At 41.2% G+C, this 20,243-nt stretch overlaps 1 protein-coding gene across 1 annotated transcript in view; it reads right to left on the bottom strand.

Moving 5' to 3' along the window:
• The window catches only part of JAK3 (Janus kinase 3), a 184,719-nt gene that overhangs the window by 126,845 nt on the left and 37,631 nt on the right, over positions 1–20,243 (bottom strand). The window contains exons 4-5 of the mRNA XM_082267037.1: positions 14,306–14,423; positions 10,396–10,541 (exon numbers count right to left, since the gene is read on the bottom strand). Coding sequence (XP_082123163.1) covers positions 10,396–10,541; positions 14,306–14,423 — 264 coding nt within the window. The remainder of the gene's footprint in view (positions 1–10,395; positions 10,542–14,305; positions 14,424–20,243) is intronic.

Raw genomic sequence — 20,243 nt, 5'->3', positions numbered from 1 at the left:
ACTGAATTTATTCTCTCTTGAGAAGAGGAGATTGAGGGGGGATATGATCAACATGTATAAATACATAAGGGTTTATGAAGTGAATGTGGTGTAGAGTTACTCACTTTCAAGTCATTACAGGGGACAAGGGGACGCTCTACCTCTGGGGGGAAGAGCTGTGGACATGTGGAATAAGACTCCCTCAAGAACTGGTTCTGGCTAACTCAATAGATTGTTTAGAAAAAGAGCTGGATGCATTCCTAAATCCCCAAAATATATATAACTGGATATTATTTTTTGGTTAATATCCGCAGGGGTAGTTGATGCAGAGAATATCAGATTGCCTCATTGTGGATCAGGAAGGCATTTTCCCCCCTTTGGATCAACTGTGTGGATAGAATAAGTATATATGGGGGTTTTCTTTGTGTCTTTTTTTTTTTTTTGGTTGAACTAGATGGACTTGTGACTTTTTTCAACCTGACTAACTATGTAACTATGCCAGTATGTGAACTTGGATGCAGCAGCTGCATGGACATCAGGGTGGTGCTCACCAATTTGACATCCATGTGGGTGCAAATGCTAATACTCTGCTACATGACACCAAGGTGGTGCCCCAGAGGGTCCCAAATATTTTAGGATACTAACAACTCTCTGTTGGTAATGAGATTGGTATATGCATTAACTCAACTTATTTATAGTAAAATACATGTTGATGCTATTAATGTTCACCTTTCCTCCTTTGTATTGTTGAAACTACAATATCTCACGGAAGTGAGTACACCCCTCACATTTATTGCAAATATTTTGTTATATCTTTTCATGTGACAACAACACTAAAGAAATGACACTTTGCTACGTATATGTAAATTGGTGAGTGTACAGCTTGAATAACAGTGTAAATTTCCTGTCCCCTTAAAATAACTCAACACACAGCTATTAATGTCTAAACTGCTGACAACAAAAGTGAGTACACCCCTAAGTGGAAATGTCCAAATTGGGCCAACTGTGTCAATATTTTGTGTGGCCACCATTATTTTCCAGCACTGCCTTAACCCTCTTGGGCATGAAGTTCACCAGAGCTTCACAGGTTGCCACTGGAGTCCTCTTCCACTCCTCCATGATGACATCACGGAGCTGATGGATGTTAGAGACCTTGCACTCCTCCACCTTCCATTTAAGGATGCCCCACAGATGCTCAATAGGGTTTAGGTCTGGAGACATGCTTGGCCAGTCCATCACCTTTACCCTCAGCTTCTTTAGCAAGGCAGTGGTCATCTTGGAGGTGTGTTTGTTTTATCATGTTGGAATACTGTCCTGCGGCCCAGTTTCTGAAGGGAGGGGATCATGCTCTGCTTTAGTATGTCACAGTAAATGTTGGCATTCAGGGTTCCCTCAATGAATTGTAGCTCCCCAGTGCACTCATGCAGCCCCAGACCATGACACTCCCACCACCATGCTTGACTGTAGGGAAGACACACTTGTCTTTGTACTCCTCACATGGTTAACGCCACACATGCTTGACTCCATCTGAATCAAATAAGTTTATCTTGGTCTCATCAGACCACAGGACATGGTTCCAGTAACCCATGTCCTTAGTCTGCTTGTCTGTTTGCGGCCTTTCTTGTGCATCGTCTTTAGACGACGCTTTCTTCTGGGAAGACAGCCATGCAGCCCAATTTGATGCAGTGTGCGGCGTATGGTCTGAGCACTGACAGGCTGTCCCCTCACCCCTTCAACCTCTGCAGCAATGCTGGTATCACTCATACATCTATTTCCCAAAGACAACCTCTGGATATGACGCTGAGTACGTGCATTCAACTTCTTTGGTTGACCATGGCGAGACCTGTTCTGAATGGAACCTGTCCTAGTAAACTGCTGTATGGTCTTGGCCACCATGCTGCAGCTCAGTTTCAGGGACTTGGCAAATTTCTTATAGCCCAGGCCATCTTTATGTAGAGCAACAATTCTTTTCTTCAGATCCTCAGAGAGTTCTTTGCCATGAGGTGCCATGTTGAACTTCCAGTGACCAATATGAGAGAGTGAGAGCGATAACACCAAATTTAACATATTAAAACATAAAGTGTAGCGCTAAAAACAATAAAAAATTTAAAAAATATAAAAAATAGTGTCCAACTGAATGGAAAAACTATTAATCACAATAGTGAAAGGGAAGATAGTATCCAATTGATAAAGTCCCAAAAACAGGTTGGTCTGAAATCAAATCCAAAATCATGCAAGATAATCCAAAAGGGGGGGGTTTCTTCCCATGACACCAAGGGTATGTGAAGGAAGGGGCACACCTCAGTGATGAAATAAAGGCAGCAGCTTACCAGATTTCCATGGCTGATCAACTTAATGACTCAGCCTCTCCCAGCTATATAATCAAGGCCACTGGAGATCTGATGTTACATGGATGCTTTATTCCAAAATAGACCACTTCTCAGGATTCATGGGATCAAAGCAGGAAAGGAGCACTTCTCAGTATTTCTCATCGATCATAAATTGAAATATGAAAGGAAAAAGAAAGCGAGGCCCATAGCGTGATCCCGTTTAAAAATAACAATCTTGTTTAATAAAAAAGGTACTCACAATATAACATAGGCTTCCAGGCATGTATACAATAGTTGTACAAGGGATGGATATGCGGCGTCCCGCAGACTGTCCCAGGTAGCACAGTAGTAGAGGCCGGCGAAAGATTCAAGGGGCGTGTGGACGTTGCGTCTGGAGTCGCCAAATTTAACATACCTGCTCCCCACACCTGAGACCGGGGAGGGAAAATGGCTAATTGGACCCAATTTGGACATTTTCACTTAGGGCTGTACTCACTTTTGTTGCCAGTGATTTAGACATTAATGGCTGTGTGTTGAGTTATTTTGAGGGGACAGGAAATTTACACCGTTATACAAGCTGTACACTCACAACGTTACATTGTAGCAAAGTGTCATTTCTTCAGTGTTGTCACATGAAAAGGTATAATAAAATATTTACAAAAATGTGAGTGGTATACTCACTTGTGTGATATACTATATGATTGTTTTTAAAACCTAGTCATGTGATCATGAACAATATGCATATTAATCAAATTGAGCCTCTACTTCTACTTGATGTCCCTTTCAAAAAGTGTCTCTTAAAATTTTTATGTTACAGATTATATTTCTGTACATAAAAGCAAGAAAAAAAGGAGCAAAATTGAGTGAATTAGATTAGTTCCTGGCATATAAACTTTGCCTTAAACATTTTAACTTTCTTAAAGTTTTTGTATAGAAAACAATTGATTTCTATGTGCCCTAGAAGTTTCCTGTGTGAATAGTCAATTAACTATGTTTGAACCGATCCCCTTTTGTTCAGGGAAAAAAAAAAAAAAGATTGGCTTAGTATAACTTAAAGTGGAACTTTAGTCAGAAAATGAAGTCCTGTTAGATCACTTCAGGCTGGCCCCTTTTGCAGGTACAGCTATGTAAATCATTACAAATATCTATACTGTTTAAAATCCAGTAATACACTGTCTCTGCCTGCTCTGCACCAGTGTTAATTTTGGCAGCAAATTTCAATTTAGTTTTAGTCTTAGGACTAAAATGGCATTTTAGTTTTAGTCCCATTTTAGTCTTCTGCAAGTGTTTTAGTTTTAGTCGTATTTAGTCGACTAAAACTCCAGTACATTTTAGTCGACTAAAACGTCCTACATTTTAGTCGACTAAAACTCATTTTAGTCATCTATAATCGAATGGGTGTAGTTCAATTGTAATTTGTAATGCATTATTTAAGCATTTCTCTACAATTTCCAAACTCATTATATACTACTGCTGGTCCTGTAGTGAAAAATCGAATATGTTATTATTTATGGTGGTATTAAGCTTTCAGCATGCACCAGTGTTAATTTTGGCAGCAAATTTCGATTTAGTTTTAGTTATAGTCTTTTGACTAAAATGCCATTTTAGTTTTAGTCATATTTTAGTCTTAAGACTAAAATGCCATTTTAGTTTTAGTCGTATTTTAGTCATCTGAATTGTTTTAGTCGTATTTTAGTTGACTAAAATTGTGTTAATTTAGTCGACGAAAACGTTTTAGTCGGTTTTAGTCGACGAAATTAACACTGCTCTGCACATGCTCAGTTTCTCTTTGTTTTAGGCATTTTTATTCACTGCTGAGTTTGTTGAGGTCAGTCTGCTGACAGGCTTAAGTCCATGTTCACATTAATCCTATTTGACATGCAATTTGACATTTGGAGGCAATAGCTAGCAATGGCACTGTCCGAATCGGTGCAACGCCGACTTTGAAGCTCCGCACCGATTCCCAAAAGTAGCTTCTGTACTACTTATGGCGATATGGGGGGGGGGGGGATTTCCATAGACATTTGTGCAGGAACCCGCACAGATCTCTCTGAAATGGCCCCCGAAGTCAGACTGAAATGCCAGGTTGAAATTGTGCAAGCTCAGCTGAACTCGCACACTTTCAAACTGGCCTCAATTTGAACCTAAGCTAAAGCAGAATTAAATCATCCTATCCTTTACGGCCAAGGACACTGCTTCTGTTTAAACTGCAGTTGCCATGGTGCTGCATAACACCAGCCATTTGATGGTTTGACAGTTTGGTTGAGGAAACAAACAAATGTGACAGTTAACAATCCCCGTATTTCAGGAATGTAATTGTTTTTTGAAACAGTTAAATCAATGGGTTTAGTTCCACTTTATGATTTACTGCCGTTTGGGGGCTCTGGGCTTCAGCAAAATGGGATCCTCCAGCAAGAAGCAAGTTGTTATGGGTAACGTTCTGCTTTAAAAGAAAACACAGATTGTATCAATTAATGTTGAGTTTGAATGGTAGCCGGGTAAACTATTTATCCTGGAAGCTGCAACAGTTCATTAACCACTTCTGGACCGGAAGATTTTACCCCTTAATGACCAGGCCATATTTTGCGATTCGGCACTGCGTTACTTTAATGAACAATTACACGGTCGTGCGACGCTGTACTTAAATACTTTTTTTTTCCCGCAAATAGAGCTTTCTTTTGGCGGTATTTGATTTTACTGCGATTTTAAATTTTTGTGCTATAAACAAAAAAATAACAACAATTTTGAAAAAAAAAAACAATATTTTCACATTCTGCTATATGACATTCTCAAAAAAAAAATCACATTTTTTTAAACTTTTTAGGCCAATTTGTTTTCTGCTACATATTTTTGGTGTATTTTGATTGGTTTGTGCAAAAGTAAATCGCGTCTACTAACTACGGGAAAGATTTATGTAATTTTTTATTGTTTTTTTTTTTTTTACTAGTAATGGCAGCGATCTGCGATTTTTTGCGGGACTTCGACATTGCAGCGAACAGACCGGACCCCTAACTGACATTTTTGGGGGGACCAGTGCCATTACTACAGTAATCAGTGCTAAAAATATGCACTGTTACTGTACTAATGACACTGGCAGGGAAGGGGTTAACATTTTGGGTGATCAAGGGGTTAAATGTGAGCCTAGGGGAGCGATTCTAACTGTGGGGGGGGGGTGTGGCTTCTGAAATGATCATAGAGATCTGTGATCCTATATAGAAAGATCACAGGGGCTCTGTGATCATTCCAGGGAGAAGAACGGTCAGCTGTGTTTTCAACAGCTGACCGTTCTTCTCTCTCAGTGGGGAACGATCGCGGGTGTAAGGCGGCAATCAGAGCCGCCTGACCCGTGCATCGGCTTCCCCGTTGCCGAGTGGGGGTAGGAGCGCGCAACCAGCGGGGCACGCTCGCCCCCTAGCTGCCTGTTTGCGATCGACGTAGACCTACGTAGATTTGCGCAGCAGAGCCACAATGCCACAGTAAAAAGGCGGCGGCCAGTCGGGAACCGGTTAAAGTGCACCTGTGCTCAAAAGGTTACATAGTTACGAAGTTGGTAAGGTTGAATAAAGCCACCAGTCTATCCAGTTCAACCTGTGTGGGTATGTGTATGTATTTATCTATCTACCACTTCCCACATCCCTGTATATTGTGTATGCTTAGATGACAATCTAAAACATTTTTTAAATTGTCAACACGTTCCGCTACCACCAATTGTGGAGGGGGAGTTCCACATCCTTGATTCTCTAACATTAAAGAACCCCCTATGCAGTTTAACTACTTGCCAACCAGGCCATAACAGAATAACGGCTACAATGCGGTCGGCTTATTCTGGGAGGGCGTACTATGGCTTCCTCCCAGAATTGCGCGCACACGGAAGTGTCCATATTCACCGGGTCAAAGGGACATGGCGCAACACAGATCGTGTTAAAGGGCCAATGACAGCTGCCCTTTACCATGTGATCAGTTGTCAACAAACCAGCACATGTCCGGTTCAGTTCTCTCCTTGCACGCTGTACACAGCGATCGGTACAGCGTGCGAGGAGAGGAGAGAGACTGCAGCTGAACTCATCCCCTGCCTCCTCCATGCCACATCAGATCAATTTTCAGCTTTAGCCACATCCATGCCACGTAAGTGCGCATCCATGCCACGTCAGTGCTCATCGGTGCCACATCCATGCCACATCAGTGCTCATCTGTGCCACATCCATGCAACGTCAGTGCTTATCCATGCCACATCAGTGCTAATTCGTGCCACATCCATGCCACATCAGTGCTCATCCATGCCACGTCAGTGCTTATCCATGCCACACCATGCCACACCAGTGCTCATTCGTGCCACATCCATGCCACGTTAGTGCTCATCTGTGCCACATCCATGCCACGTCAGTGCTCATCTGTGCCACATCCATGCCACGTCAGTGCTCATCCGTGCCTCATCCATGCCACATCAGTGTTCATCAGTGCCACATCAGTGCTCATCCGTGTCACATCCGTGCCACGTCAGTGCTCATCTGTGCCTCATCCATGTCACGTCAGTGCTCATCCCTGCCTCATCAGTGCTCATTCATGCCACATCAGTGCTCATTCATGCCACATCCATGCCATGTTAGTGCTCATCCGTGCCACATCAGTGCTCATCCGTGCCACATCAGTGCTCATCCATGCCATGTCAGTGCTCATCCGTGTCACATCCGTGCCACATCAGTGCTCATCCGTGCCACATCCATGCCATATCATTGCTCATCCGTGCCACATCCATGCCGCATCAGTGCTCATCCGTGCCACTACAGTGTTTATCAGTGCCTTACAGTGCCTCACAAAATTGTAATGGGAAGTCAGAAAATGACGGTGTTCCCTGCATATTGGGCCTCTGTATGTGTCCAGGCTGTGAAAAAGTCTCTCACATGTGGTATCTCCATACTCATGAGGAGTAGCAGAATGTATTTTGAGGTGTAATTTTTCCTATGTACATGCTATGTGTTAGCAATATCTTATAAATGGACAACTTTGTGTAAAAAAAAATACGTTTTCATTTTCTTTCCACATTTTCCCCCAAAAATTACATGTTTAAAAGACACATTTTGCCTCCTAGATTATGTGTTGGGGTGTTTGCTTTCCAAAATGGGGTCATTGTGTGGCCGTTTCCATTGTCTTGGTGCTCCAGGACCTTCAAAAGTGTGTTAGGTTATCAGCAAATGATATGTGTAATTTTTGCTCCTAGAACGCCTGATGGTGCTACTTGGATGTTGGGCCTCTGTATGCAGCCAGGCTGTGTAAAAGTGTCACACTTGTGGTATCACCATAGTCAGGAGGAGTAGCAGAATGTAATTTGGGGTGTAGTTGCAAGTATGCCTATACAGTGTGTGAGAAATAACTTGGTAATATTACAATTTTGTAAAAAATGAAAAAAAATCTTAATTTTGCAAAGACATGTGGAAAAAAAAAATTAGAACTTCAAAAAACTCACCATGTCTCTTAATAAATACCTTGGAATGTCTACTTTCCAAAAAGTGGCCATTTTGGGGGTATTTATACTTTACTGGCTTGTTAGGGTCTCAAGAAATTAGATAGGCCGTCAGTACATCAGGTGTGATTAATTTTCAATGATTGGCACCATAGCTTGCAGACTCTAACCTTCACAAAGACCTAATTATATATGCTTATTTGGAGTATTTTTTATCAAAGATATGTAGCAGTATAACTTTTAGGCAAAATTTATGAAGAATAATTACTACATTTGAAAAATTGTAAAATCGAAACAAAGAAAAATGCATTTTTTTTACAAACTTTTTGGTCTTTTTTCATTATAGCGCAAAAAAAAAAAAAAAAAACAATAATTAAATACCACCAAAAGAAAGCTCTATTTGTGTGGAAAAAGGAAGAAAATTTCATATGGGTACAGAGTTGCATGACGGAGTAGATTGTCATTCAAAATGTGAGAGCACTGAAAGCTGAAAATTGGTTTTGTTAGGAAGGGGATTTAAGTGCCCAGTGGGTAAGTGGTTAAGGTGAACTGCTTTTTCAACTTCATTAAGGGACCATGTGTCCTCTTGAGCAACTTAAGACTGAAATGTTTCCTCCCTATGCGGGAAACACCATTTAGATATTTATATATTGCTATCATATTTCCTCTTATGTGTCTCTTCTCCAGGGAAAATAAGCCTAATGCCTCTCTTCATAACTGATGTTCTCCAGCCCCTGTATTAGTTTTGTTGCCTTTCTCTGGACTCTATCCAGTTCCAGCACATCCTTCCTGAGGACAGGTGAGCAGAACTGTATGGCATACTCAAGATGGGGCTGAACCAGAGTTTTGTAAAGTGGTAGAATTATAGTTTGATTCCTTCAGTAAATGTCCTTTTTATTGCATGCTAATGTAGCACCCTCCTAGGTAGGTGCTAGAGAGTGACTATAGTTTTTGGCTCTGTCTGCCTATCAAAGGAGCAACAGGTAAATTCTATATTCTCTCTGCTTAACAGGGAGCAGGATCTGTGAGTTAGGCCTGCTCAATGTGCTCAGTGTGTGATTCATGTGGTCTGAGGGAGAGTACACACTGGTCCAATGGGGAGGCAAATTGTACAGTGGAGGAAACCTGGCCAATGAGTACACAGACTTTGATACAGGCCCAGGGATTGGCACAGACTGCTGTCTTGGTGCATTGTGGGGTGTAGTACTAAAAGCCAGGAGCACATTTGCTCAAGGTCTTTGGCTGGTGAGCAGAGTCCCCGAAGGAGGGTGGCGGCTGCCTCCTCTTCTGCAGTGGTTGGTGTATGGTCACAGGCAGTCGGCCTGGTGAGCCAGAAGGAAGGAGCTGAACCCAGAGGTCCAGGAGAGCTGACTAAGAGGAGTTGAGACACTGGAGAACATGAAAAGCAGTATCGTAAGTACAGGGGATCCTGTATAAGGGCCTGACCAGGAAGGAGGCCACTCCGGAGTAGAGTAGTCAGAGGACGGGTGTCAGCTGGTTGATAGAAAGGGGGTACTAGGCAAGTGCCCTGAAGAAAAGTGCCAAAGAACATTACTTTAGATTAATCTAGTGGCAGGATGAAGCTGTGGCCTTCTTGCATTCTCAGAGAGAAGTCCTCAGCATTGTGAATAGTTCAAGTGTTGGACTATCCCACTCATCCCTTCTCCCATCCCCATCTAAAATAAAACAACAACCCCTAGACTGTACATTGACTGAGCCAAGAAAGTAAAGTGTTAAGATTCTGCAAGCAGATCGGTAACCCAGGGGGACCTGAAAAGGTGAGAAGTCCAGCAGCCCCCAAGGGGGCAGGGGACTAATATTGTGCTGGCCTTGTTTGCTGCAGCTTTGCATTGTATTGTCATCTACAAGGACCTCCAGATCCTTTTCCATCCTTGATTCCCCCAGAGGTTCTCCCCTAGAGTGTAGCTGGCTTTCATATTTTTAGCCCCCAAGTACATCACTTTACATTTCCATACGTTGAACCTAATTTGCCATGTAGTTGTCCACCCTATTTTATCTCGGTATTCTTGTAAGGTTTCAATATCCTCTTGTGACGTTTATTGCTCAGCTTAGCTTAGCCTTGTATCGTCAGCTACTAAAAATGTAAAATCATATATTAATTTCCATATTGTATTTCAATTATTTCTAGCCTACTTCTATTACTATAAGTGATCTTGAAGTTTGTAAACTTACTTTGTGAAGATCCCCACACATTTACTTTATTGAACTCTGTGACATGTAGACACTATGCCCTGTGAATAGGCACTGCCATGTCACACATTTCACAGAGCCTGCCTTCTGACCTACAGAGATGCTGAGAGGTGGAGTTTCAGGAGGCAGAGTCAGTACAGGAATCACTGCTTGCAGGCAAGGTACTATGGGATATGTAGTCCTTAGAAATAGAGGAGAAGCTAAAATGCCTACACGGAACCCAGGAAGTTTGGAAAGAGATGGCCAGATGACAGACAGCACTTACAACATGAAAGAAGATTTTTCATGTAAGCTTATATTGGATTGTCAATTGAAATATGTCAAAAATATTTGTATTGTTATTACATTGCTGATGTTATAGAATGAAAGTATATATTGTGACCATAGAACTCAGTTGAGTTTAACTTTACTTACCTAACACTACTGAGAATTTGCTTTGAGGTTTTGTTATTTTCCTGTGCCAGCCTCATCATGTCTAGAACGGCTAAAGCTAGACACTGTTCCTGAACATCTAAATCTTCTGGTACTTGCATGCGACCACTTATGAAGTCATTGCGACACTGAAATTACATGATCAGATAATTTAACAAAGGGCTGTTATGATACCCACATATTCCACAGATTACAATGTGTGACAGTCTAATAATCTGGCTGTGTTTACTTCACCTTTCTTTCTTACCTTGCATGACATTCCTTGTACTGTTCTTGTGTGTATAAACCCATTTAGCACCATATATATTTACCTTCATGTATAAGGCATTATTTAACTGGTAACAAGGATGCTTATCTCGCTTAAAGTCCCACTAATCTTTAGATGTTTTTGTACCTTCTAAGTAATTTTCATTGATTGAAAAAGATTGTAAAATCAAACTTTCTTTTGAAATAATAATCTCACTACTTCTGTGCAGTGGTTTGCTCAGAGCGGCACTCCTGGCTCCTCCTCTACTCGTTTGCCACAATGGGAAGTGCTTCTTTCCTTTGCTACATGTGCAGATACATGAGAACAGCGACAACTCATCTCAGCCTGTCATTGATTTGTACAGGCCACCGCTGCACACATACACCTGTCATCTGCTCATTCTTGCTACTGGAATGTGTTGTATGCCCCTAATCGCCAAGGTGAAGCAAGCCTAACATTTACTGTATACTGTAAAGGAGGAAATTCACTACAGAGTTCTTCAATCTTACAAGTAATCACTGCATACTGAAATGTTTCTGTTTATGCTGATGAATCATTCATAATCATTCTTTTTCTGAAACCTAAATTCCAAAAAGCTAACCACTGTAAACACCCCTGTCAGTGGTAAATGGTTTGTCTCAACTCTCTAACTGCCATTTTTACTGCACAGCTTAATCTACATAGTTACATAGTAGTTGAGGTTGAATAAAGACAACAGTCCATCCAGTTCAACCTGTGTAGGTGTGTGTGTGTGTGTCAATGACGTATTTATTTCCCATAACCCTGAATGTTGTGATCCTTGAGATGCACATCCAAGAGTCTTTTAAAAGTAGCAAATTCTTGAATATAGTCCCTTATTATTCCCTCCAGTCATTTACATACTATTGACATCAGGTTGACCGGCCTATAGTTTCCTGAGATATGCCTCCGACCTTTTTTGAATATTGGTATCACATTGGCTTTCCTCCAGTCACCTGTTACAGTTCCTGCCAATACACTGTCTGCAAAGATCAGGAACTATGGTCTAGAATCTAGATATAACCCTACTGAGTTCTTTGAGTACTCTCGGGTGCAAGCCATCCCGGCCTGGTGATTTATTTGTGTTAATGTTATCAAGCCTTTCCTTGATTTCAACCTCTGTTAGCCACAGCGGCAAGTCATGTGATGTGCTGCTAACCATACAGTCATGGTCATAATAACCCTCCTTTTTTGCTGTGTAAAACTGAGGAGAAGAAAGCATTTAGTACAGTTGCCTTCTGTGTCCTCTGTAAACATCCCATTATCGTTAATTATGTGTGCAACGTGCTCTGACCTCGCTTTTTTGCTATTAATATATTTAAAGAATTTCTTAGGGTATTTTTTACTCTCCGCTGCTATGTGTCTCTCTAAGTCAATTTTAGCCATCCCAATAATGTCCCCTCCGATTTATATTTCTTATAGGCCATTTTTTTTTCTCTAATAAGCATTGTTACATTACGGTTTAGCCACCCTGGTTTGACCTTGATTCTTCTAAATTTATTTCCCATTGGAATGCACTGTGAGATACTTTTGTTTAATATGTTCCTAAAGCATTCACATTTTTCCTCCGTGTTCAGTGTTCCTAGGGTTTGGTCCCAATTTATGTTCACTATTATTGAGCACAGTTCAAGAAAGTTTGCCCTTCTGAAGTTTAGGGTTCTTATGTTCCCCTCGTGCCTTGCTATCTTATGATTTACGCTAAATGTGATGATCATCCTGTGATCGCTAGAACCCAAGTTGTCCCGGACTCCTACATCTGTGATTAGACCTGGATCGTTCGTAATTATTAGATCTAGCAATGCATTCTTTCTAGTAGGAGAATTCACCAACTGAGACATGAAGTTGTCATGCAAAACATTTGTGAAACGACGGGCCTTTAATGAGTGAGCAGTCCCCTCTTCCCAGTCAATATCAGGATAATTGAAGTTCCCCAATACGATGACTGGTCCCTGTTTTGCCGCTTTTCCCAACTGCAATAGAAATTCCAGATCTACCTCCTCCCTTTGGTTGGGGTTCCTTTAACATACCCCACTATTACTTTCCCCCTTATTTCTTCCCTATGGAGTTCTACTCACACAGATTCCACCTCTGCCCTCGTTCCTTCCACAATGCCACTCCTCTCTACCACCCTTACATTATTTTTGATAAAGAGACATACCCCTCCCCCTCTTGTTCCTTTCCTGTCCTTCCTATACACAGAATACCCTTGAATATTTGCCAGCCAATCGTGAAGGGTCAAACCAAGTTTCTGTTAATCCCACAAGGTCTATGTCCTCCTCGTATACTAACAGTTCAAATTCTTCCATTTTGTTAGCTAGGCTTTTGGTATTTGTGTATACCCCTCTCAGTGTTGTAGAAGAGGATAGTGATTTATCATTAAGCTTATTTCTGCTTGGTTTGCGGTTTGTCCGCACATTCCCCCCAGTAGTTGTTGTTACGCTTATATTTTCTCTGCTGACCCCCACAATACCTTCTGTCCTTTGCTCTCTACTGTCACTACCTCTGAGCCCTGCCCCTAAACACCTAGTTTAAAAGCCCCTCCAACTTTGTCTTTTGAGACATAACTGGTAGATTGAAAAAGAACAGACCTTCAGGCATGGATCACCAGGTGCTAATAAAGGAAAAAGCCTAAAAACAAATAACTAATGGAGCTTCCACATCTACGAATCAGTAAGCTGCAATAAATTACATTTTTATTTTTGAGTTTAGTACCAGATTGTCAGATTAGAGTACCAGGAAACACAAGAGCAACATTAGCTTCTATCCTGTCACATATTGGAAGTCAGTTAGAGGTTGGCTAACAGGGGGATTTAGGCTCCATTTACAACTGATGCGGTGGGACTGCACTGGGCTAGTTATTCCAGAGCAGTCCCACTGCAAGACAATGCCTTGTCTCTTGTGTGCCTGAATTCCACCACTGTGTTGCACTGGTGTGCAGGCACTGTTTTTTTTTTTTTTCAGCACAGCGGCCAATTGAACTTTATGAAATAAATGAAGTCAGATTGTTTGTTAAAAAAAAAAAAGAAGAATCAGTACGGTACAGAGACGTAATTCCCACTGCATCACACCGCACACCAGCCACTGCGTTATAAAGCGCTGGCTAGCCTAAAAGGACCCTTATTCAGAGTGCACCATGACTGATGGAGAAGATGGACTAACAATGGACTATTTGCATTCCACAACCAGACTTTTACATGCTGAACTTTTATGGACTGGATGTACTAATAAGTTATTACAGTATTTTTGCCAACAATATTAAACATTTATTGTAGCTCTGAACACCAACTAAATTATTATTATTATTATTATTAGTTACAGTAATTTTTCACAATGTTTTTCAAGCCAACAGATAGTGCTCCTTACTTTATTATTATTACCACTTTCCAGGGCTCAAAATATGGAAAGGGATGTATATTTTAGCATGATCCACCGAATGAAAATGGACTTCTTGATTTCCTTTGTTTTTTTCACTCACCACAAAAATCTACTACAGCACACATCTAATACATTGTATTTAACAGGAAAATGAAATATATGAAGACGGAAAAAAAAATGTATTTTCAAAAAGAACATGTAAAATGAGTGTACAACTTACAGTTACTTTATACTGCACTGCAATAAACTCACTTGTGCAAAAAGATAGTCTATTACTTGATAGCTGAGAATAGGGTCAGGAGACAAATTCATGATGCTGCAGCGGGAGGTTTTTGCTCCACCTGTGCCAATCCACTCAGGAAAGAGGAACCTTTAAAATGATATATATGTATCAGTTTGATTAATACTATTAAAGAATTAGAAACATGGACACACAGAAGAGTGATGGCAGAAAAAAGTCCAAGTGGTCCATCGAGTCTGCCCCATTTTAGTATAGATCTATGTTTGTCCCAAACATGTTTAAACCCACTTACTGTTGACTGACTCACTACCTCTGCTGTAAGTTTATTCCAAACACTAAGTCTTTTCCAAGCATCAACTACCCTTTCAGTAAAATAGAACTTTCTAAAATTAGTTTTGAACTTTCCTCCTGCTATTTTGTGGTCATGTTCCTGTGTTCTTGATATTGTCCCCTGAATCTTATTCACCTGCTCAACGTTGTTGTTGATTTACTAAATGGAAAAAAGACTCTTTACTTTGCAAGGTAAGTTTCCCCTGAGCTTAGTGAATGTGGTAAAATTTCACTTTGCAAAGAATGCCCAATCACATGCATGGAAAATTGAAAAATAAAATGTTATTGCACATAATTGGATGATGGACGTCAAGAGAGCTTCACTTAATTCAATACGCTCTGGGGAAAATTCCCTTGCAAAGATAACAGCCTAATTGTATTTAGTAAATCAACCCCATTGTGTACAAAGCTGCCCCATTGTGTCCCTGGTGGCATTTCTGTTAGTTCTGATTAATTCTTCTATAAAAACCTGCAGGTCCTGATCTGAGTCACAAATTAGGAAAGTCAATCTACTTTGCTAATTTAGCCATTGGTGAGGCAACATATACATCATGAGCACAATGAACATGTTCCAGCTAGTAGTACAGGAGGCAATCAAACACATGCCTTATTTTGTATGTATGCAATGACTTAATGTAAAATAATCTTATCAAAAGCTGTTTTAGGCTGGCTTCACAACTATGCATTGCAGTAATAGTAACCTTTTACTGTGCTGTGTGGTAACACATGACACTCCAGATGGTGCATTATAATTATTTTTGTAGCACCCTTCTAAATAGGATTACGTAAATTTAATTCTAGCTCATTGTATCCAGTGGACCTGGGGTTTTGTTGTTAGGCATACTTAATTGTGCTCACTGCAATTGGTGGAGCTGTGTTGATTAGCTACTAAAAGTTTGACCGCTCTGTCTGATTTCTGGATAACTGGATTTCTCTAGATCATAGGTGTGGAGCAATGCAAATTGCACCATAAATATGTATACAGTCCTGGCCAATCCCAGGTAGGTTGGTCATGAAGGCTGCTGGTCTTTCAGGTCTTTTCCTGTAGGAGAGAAACACAACCTAAACGGGGACTGCTTGCCCACTAAGGCTATCCTGCCATGTGCTTGCGAGGTGCTAGGCCTCAGGTGGATGTCCTGATGTCCTGATTTGCAGAAGTTACAGAGCGCTGACTGCGGGACTGCTGTTTGAAGATCTATCCTGGTATCACAGGATATTATGTGTCGTATGGATGTTGGAAGGAGGCAACCAACTTTTCAAGGACATTTTGTGAGTACAGACTGCTGTGAGAGATTCTAGAGATGGTAGGCTGCTGCCAACCCTCTAGTGTTAGAAAGACAGCTGTGTGTTTGTTAAAGGGGACATTGGCTGGTGTCCTGCAGAGCTTAGCCTATCTAGTTCTTTGTGAAAGGACTTTGCTTTAATTGCTCAAAAGAAGAGGTTTTTGTGCCTTTAGTTGCTACTACTACAAAGCCAAGTCAACAGTCTGCTTTTACAAGGACTTTGCTTGCAGTTTCTCAGAAGGAAGTTTACAGTTCTCACTTTGTTTACATAGCTCTTTTTGGAGTATCCCACTCAATTCCCCAACCCTACTCAAGTTAAATAAAAACACCAAATACAACACCCCTGGATTGCTTATTGAGCTGAAGCGTGACTGTGACTGTGTACCTGGCTGTGGGGCAAAAAAAAAAAAAGTGCAGGTCCAGTTTTGTTTCAGTTGCTGCACATTGTCAGCTCTTTTCAACTGAATGAGCTGCCTTATCATTATTCACGCTACAGCGTGAAACATACACAATAACATGAAGGAAAACAAGGTGCCTCTAAGTGCAGTATCTTACACTTTATTGAAGTAAAAGGGTTAAGATAAGAACACTTACAGAAAGTAAGCCAGAACGGATAGAAGGGGAGCTGGATTAGATCCGTGATACCGTCTGGGTTCAGGTGAGCCGATGCTCGGATGAGCGGATGTCTGGTACCCTTCTTCCTGTGTGGGCGTGTACTGCGCGGGGTGAAAGCTTCCAACAACCACGCAGAGACGCAGGCAGCTGGCATCTGACTGTGTGGGTGGATGGCAGGTTACATGTTTCAGAGCATGGTTCCCCCTCAGGATGCTCTCACACATACCACTATGGACTTACAAATCGCCCTTGATATCCTGGAGGAACTATATCTAGAAGGTAATGGACCCTTACTAGATCCTAACAACAAAGGATTGGAGGCTTTCACCTACACACAACATCTGATTCATTCTCCCCCTATTAAGCACACTTCCTTTAAACCAACATCCAATTTCTATTCTACCCAATCGAAAGGCCTGTGTCTAGAAGCACTCTATCGAGTGGTCTATTCAGAATTTCAGAACATGTGTAATAGAGATCAACATTTACACTTTCAACATAGCCTTGTACCAGCTGAAAGGTTAGCACCTGAGGCCCTCAAAACGAACGCAAACATCATTATCAAACCAGCCAACAAAGGTGGGAGCATCATAATACAAAATAAGAAAGACAATATTAGGGAAGCCTTTAGACTATTAGGGGACAAGGACACATATGCCAGATTACCTCAGGATCCCTTGCCAACATTCACCATAGAAGCCAATACATTAATACACCGGGCACAGAAAGAACAGATCATTACTGCCCATGAAGCATCATTTTTGGTCAAGAAATACCATCACACGCAATACTTTTACCATCTGCCTAAGATTCATAAGGACACCAAGACACCTCCGGGCAGACCCATAGTTGCCTCAATGGACAGTATAACCAGTAGCTTCTCCCAGTACGTGGATTTCTTTCTCCAACCACTTGTACAGGACTTACAATCTTATATTTGTGATGGTTCACATCTTTTAGAATTATTGAATCCCTAAAAGTGGCAGTCCAACTACTCTTGGCTGTCTCTAGACGTCAAGTCCCTATACACATCTATTCCACACAACATTGGCATGCATGCAGTACAAACTTTCCTAGTAGATTATCAAACCCTGCCCACCAACCAAATTCAATTCATTTTAGATGCCACAGTGTTTTGTTTGACACATCACTATTTTCAGTTTCAAGATCATTTTTATCTTCAAATCAACGGGACTGCCATGGGCACTAGTTTTGCCCCATCGTATGCCAACCTTACGATGGGTCATTGGAAATCCCTATATATCTGGACCCATAATCCCTATATGTCACATTTCGCCTTTTACAGGCGATATATTGATGATCATCATTTGGGATGGGGACACCAATGACATACCCAACTTTGTCTCTCATTGTAATAATAATAATATGGGCCTCTCCTTTTCCTCTGTTCATGACACCTGGCATTCCTGGATCTAGACCTGTACCAGGACAACGGCCAGATCTACTCCAGAACTACTACAAACCAACTTCTGGGAATTCCTTTTTGCACTATAACAATTGCCATCAACCATGCTGGCTTAATAATATACCAGAGTCAATATTGTAGGCTTTGACACAACTGTATCAAATTTACAGATTACCAGACACAATGTCAATCCCTAAGACAGAATTTTGTAGAAAAAGACTATCCAGCCTCCCTGATAGAAGAGGCATATGCTACGTACGATACCCCTGATCCTCAAATGACGGTAGTCAGTAATCAGACAAATACCATTCGTTTTACAACTCAGTTTCATAATTGACACAAACATATGGAACACATTATGTGCAAGCATTGGTCCATATTACAGCAGGACCCTCATTTGAACAATAGTATTCCACAAAACCTAGATTTGCATATAGAAAATCAAGATAGTGCCCAGTAAGCTTAAAACCAACAAATATATATCACCCTCACTTACATTTTTTTCTATTATTGGGATGTATCAATGTAAAAAAAACCCTATGCCTCACCTGTACCTTTGTCCGTCATGAACAAAAATAATTTATTATAAAAGGAACAACATATCCTATAAAACAATTCTACACCTGCTCCACAGAACATGTAGTGTATTGCCTATCCTGCCCTTGCGGCCTACACTATGTAGGCCGCACCATATGAACGCTGAGAAAGAGGTTTGGGGAACACCGCCAGGCCATTGAGGCTGGCAAAGATGAACATAGCGTCCCCAGACACTTTGCCAAACACCATGACAAATCTACTTCTGGTTTGAAGGTATGGATCCTTGAGTCCATCCCCCTACTTTCTCTGAGACGGAGAGATTTGCGCGCCTCTGCCGCAGAGAAACGTATTGGATTTATGCACTCGATGCGCTGTCACCTGGAGGCATAAATGAAGAACTTGTAGTTAATAGCTTACTGTAGAATATCTTCATTGTAAAGTAATAACTCCTTTTTTTTTTCTTTCATACATCATACCTAATATACATAATCTTTTTGATATTTCTTGAGATATATATTTTTTTCATGTATTATTATGATTTTATTCCTGCTTATAGCACTTTTTATTGTCATTGTATAATATGCCTGTTTTGTGTACATGCAATACCATTGTGTAAGCTCTCCGACCTGCTCCCCTCCTTTTGTTGCTGTTTTTAAAATAGCACATATAGTTAATTGGCTCCTCCCATTCCCGACCCCATCTGCTCATATATATGCACCATAGATCTTCAGCAGGTGGAAGTCTGATGAAGGAGCTGTGCATGCTCCGAAACTTGTAACCTGCCATCCACCCGCACAATCAGATGCCGGCTGTATGCGTCTGCGTCGTAGTGGGAAGCTTTCACCCCGCGCAGTACACGCCCACACAGAAAGCAGTGTACCGGACATCCGCTCATCCGAGCATCGGCTCACCTGATCCCGGACGGTATCACGGATCTATTCCAGCTCCCCTTCTACCTATTCTTGCTTACCTTCTGTAAGTGTTCTTAACCCTTTTTCTTCAATAAAATGTAAGATACTGCACTTAGAGGCGCCTTGTTTTCCTTCACCTTCCTATAGAGCTGCTTCTTCTCTCAAGTGCTGCCTGGGTGCAGATATCCATACGCTGTCCACTTAGATCCAGGTCTTCACCCCACGGAAGGGCCCTCATACATCTCTTATTTATATGCACAATAACATGTTTGTGGTATTGCATCCCGATGGAATATATAGGCGTGCCGAGCCCTTTATATTTAAGAATTAATATATCTTTTAAATTATTTTACTTACTTAGGGCCGGTTCACACCAGGAATCACACAGGAACGCTCTGTGTGTTCCTGTGCCATTCACATGCACTTTTGTGCAGTACCATTTCAGCCTATTCATTTTGAATAGGCTGAAATTGCAACGTACCAAAAGTAGCACATGCACTACCTTGAAAAACTCACTACAACCTCTGTACTGTGCAGTCCAGTGTGGACATAAGCACTGCGTTTGTGACCTGTATTTGGGGTGTCATTAACTTAAAGTGTTACTAAACCCACAACGGTAAAGTCAGTCTGTATATGCAGTAAAGCAGGCTTGTTATACTCACTGTGGGACTTAAGGGGTTAATACTGCGCTTTGTGTAAAAAGGCTGTTTGATCCTGCCTTCTGTGATCCTCCCCTTCTTACACTGTCCCCAATCTATCTCCTGATAGTACAGAACCTTTGGAGTCACTCTGCACATGCTCAGTTTGGTGTGTATGGCTAGATTGATTTTTTTTTTCTTGGGAGGAT

The sequence above is a fragment of the Pelophylax lessonae genome (assembly GCF_965119305.1).
Source record: "Pelophylax lessonae genome assembly, chromosome: 1".
Lineage (NCBI taxonomy): Eukaryota > Metazoa > Chordata > Amphibia > Anura > Ranidae > Pelophylax > Pelophylax lessonae.
The sequence above is the reverse complement of the archived record's forward strand: the minus strand, read 5'-3'. Positions and strand labels throughout refer to the sequence as shown.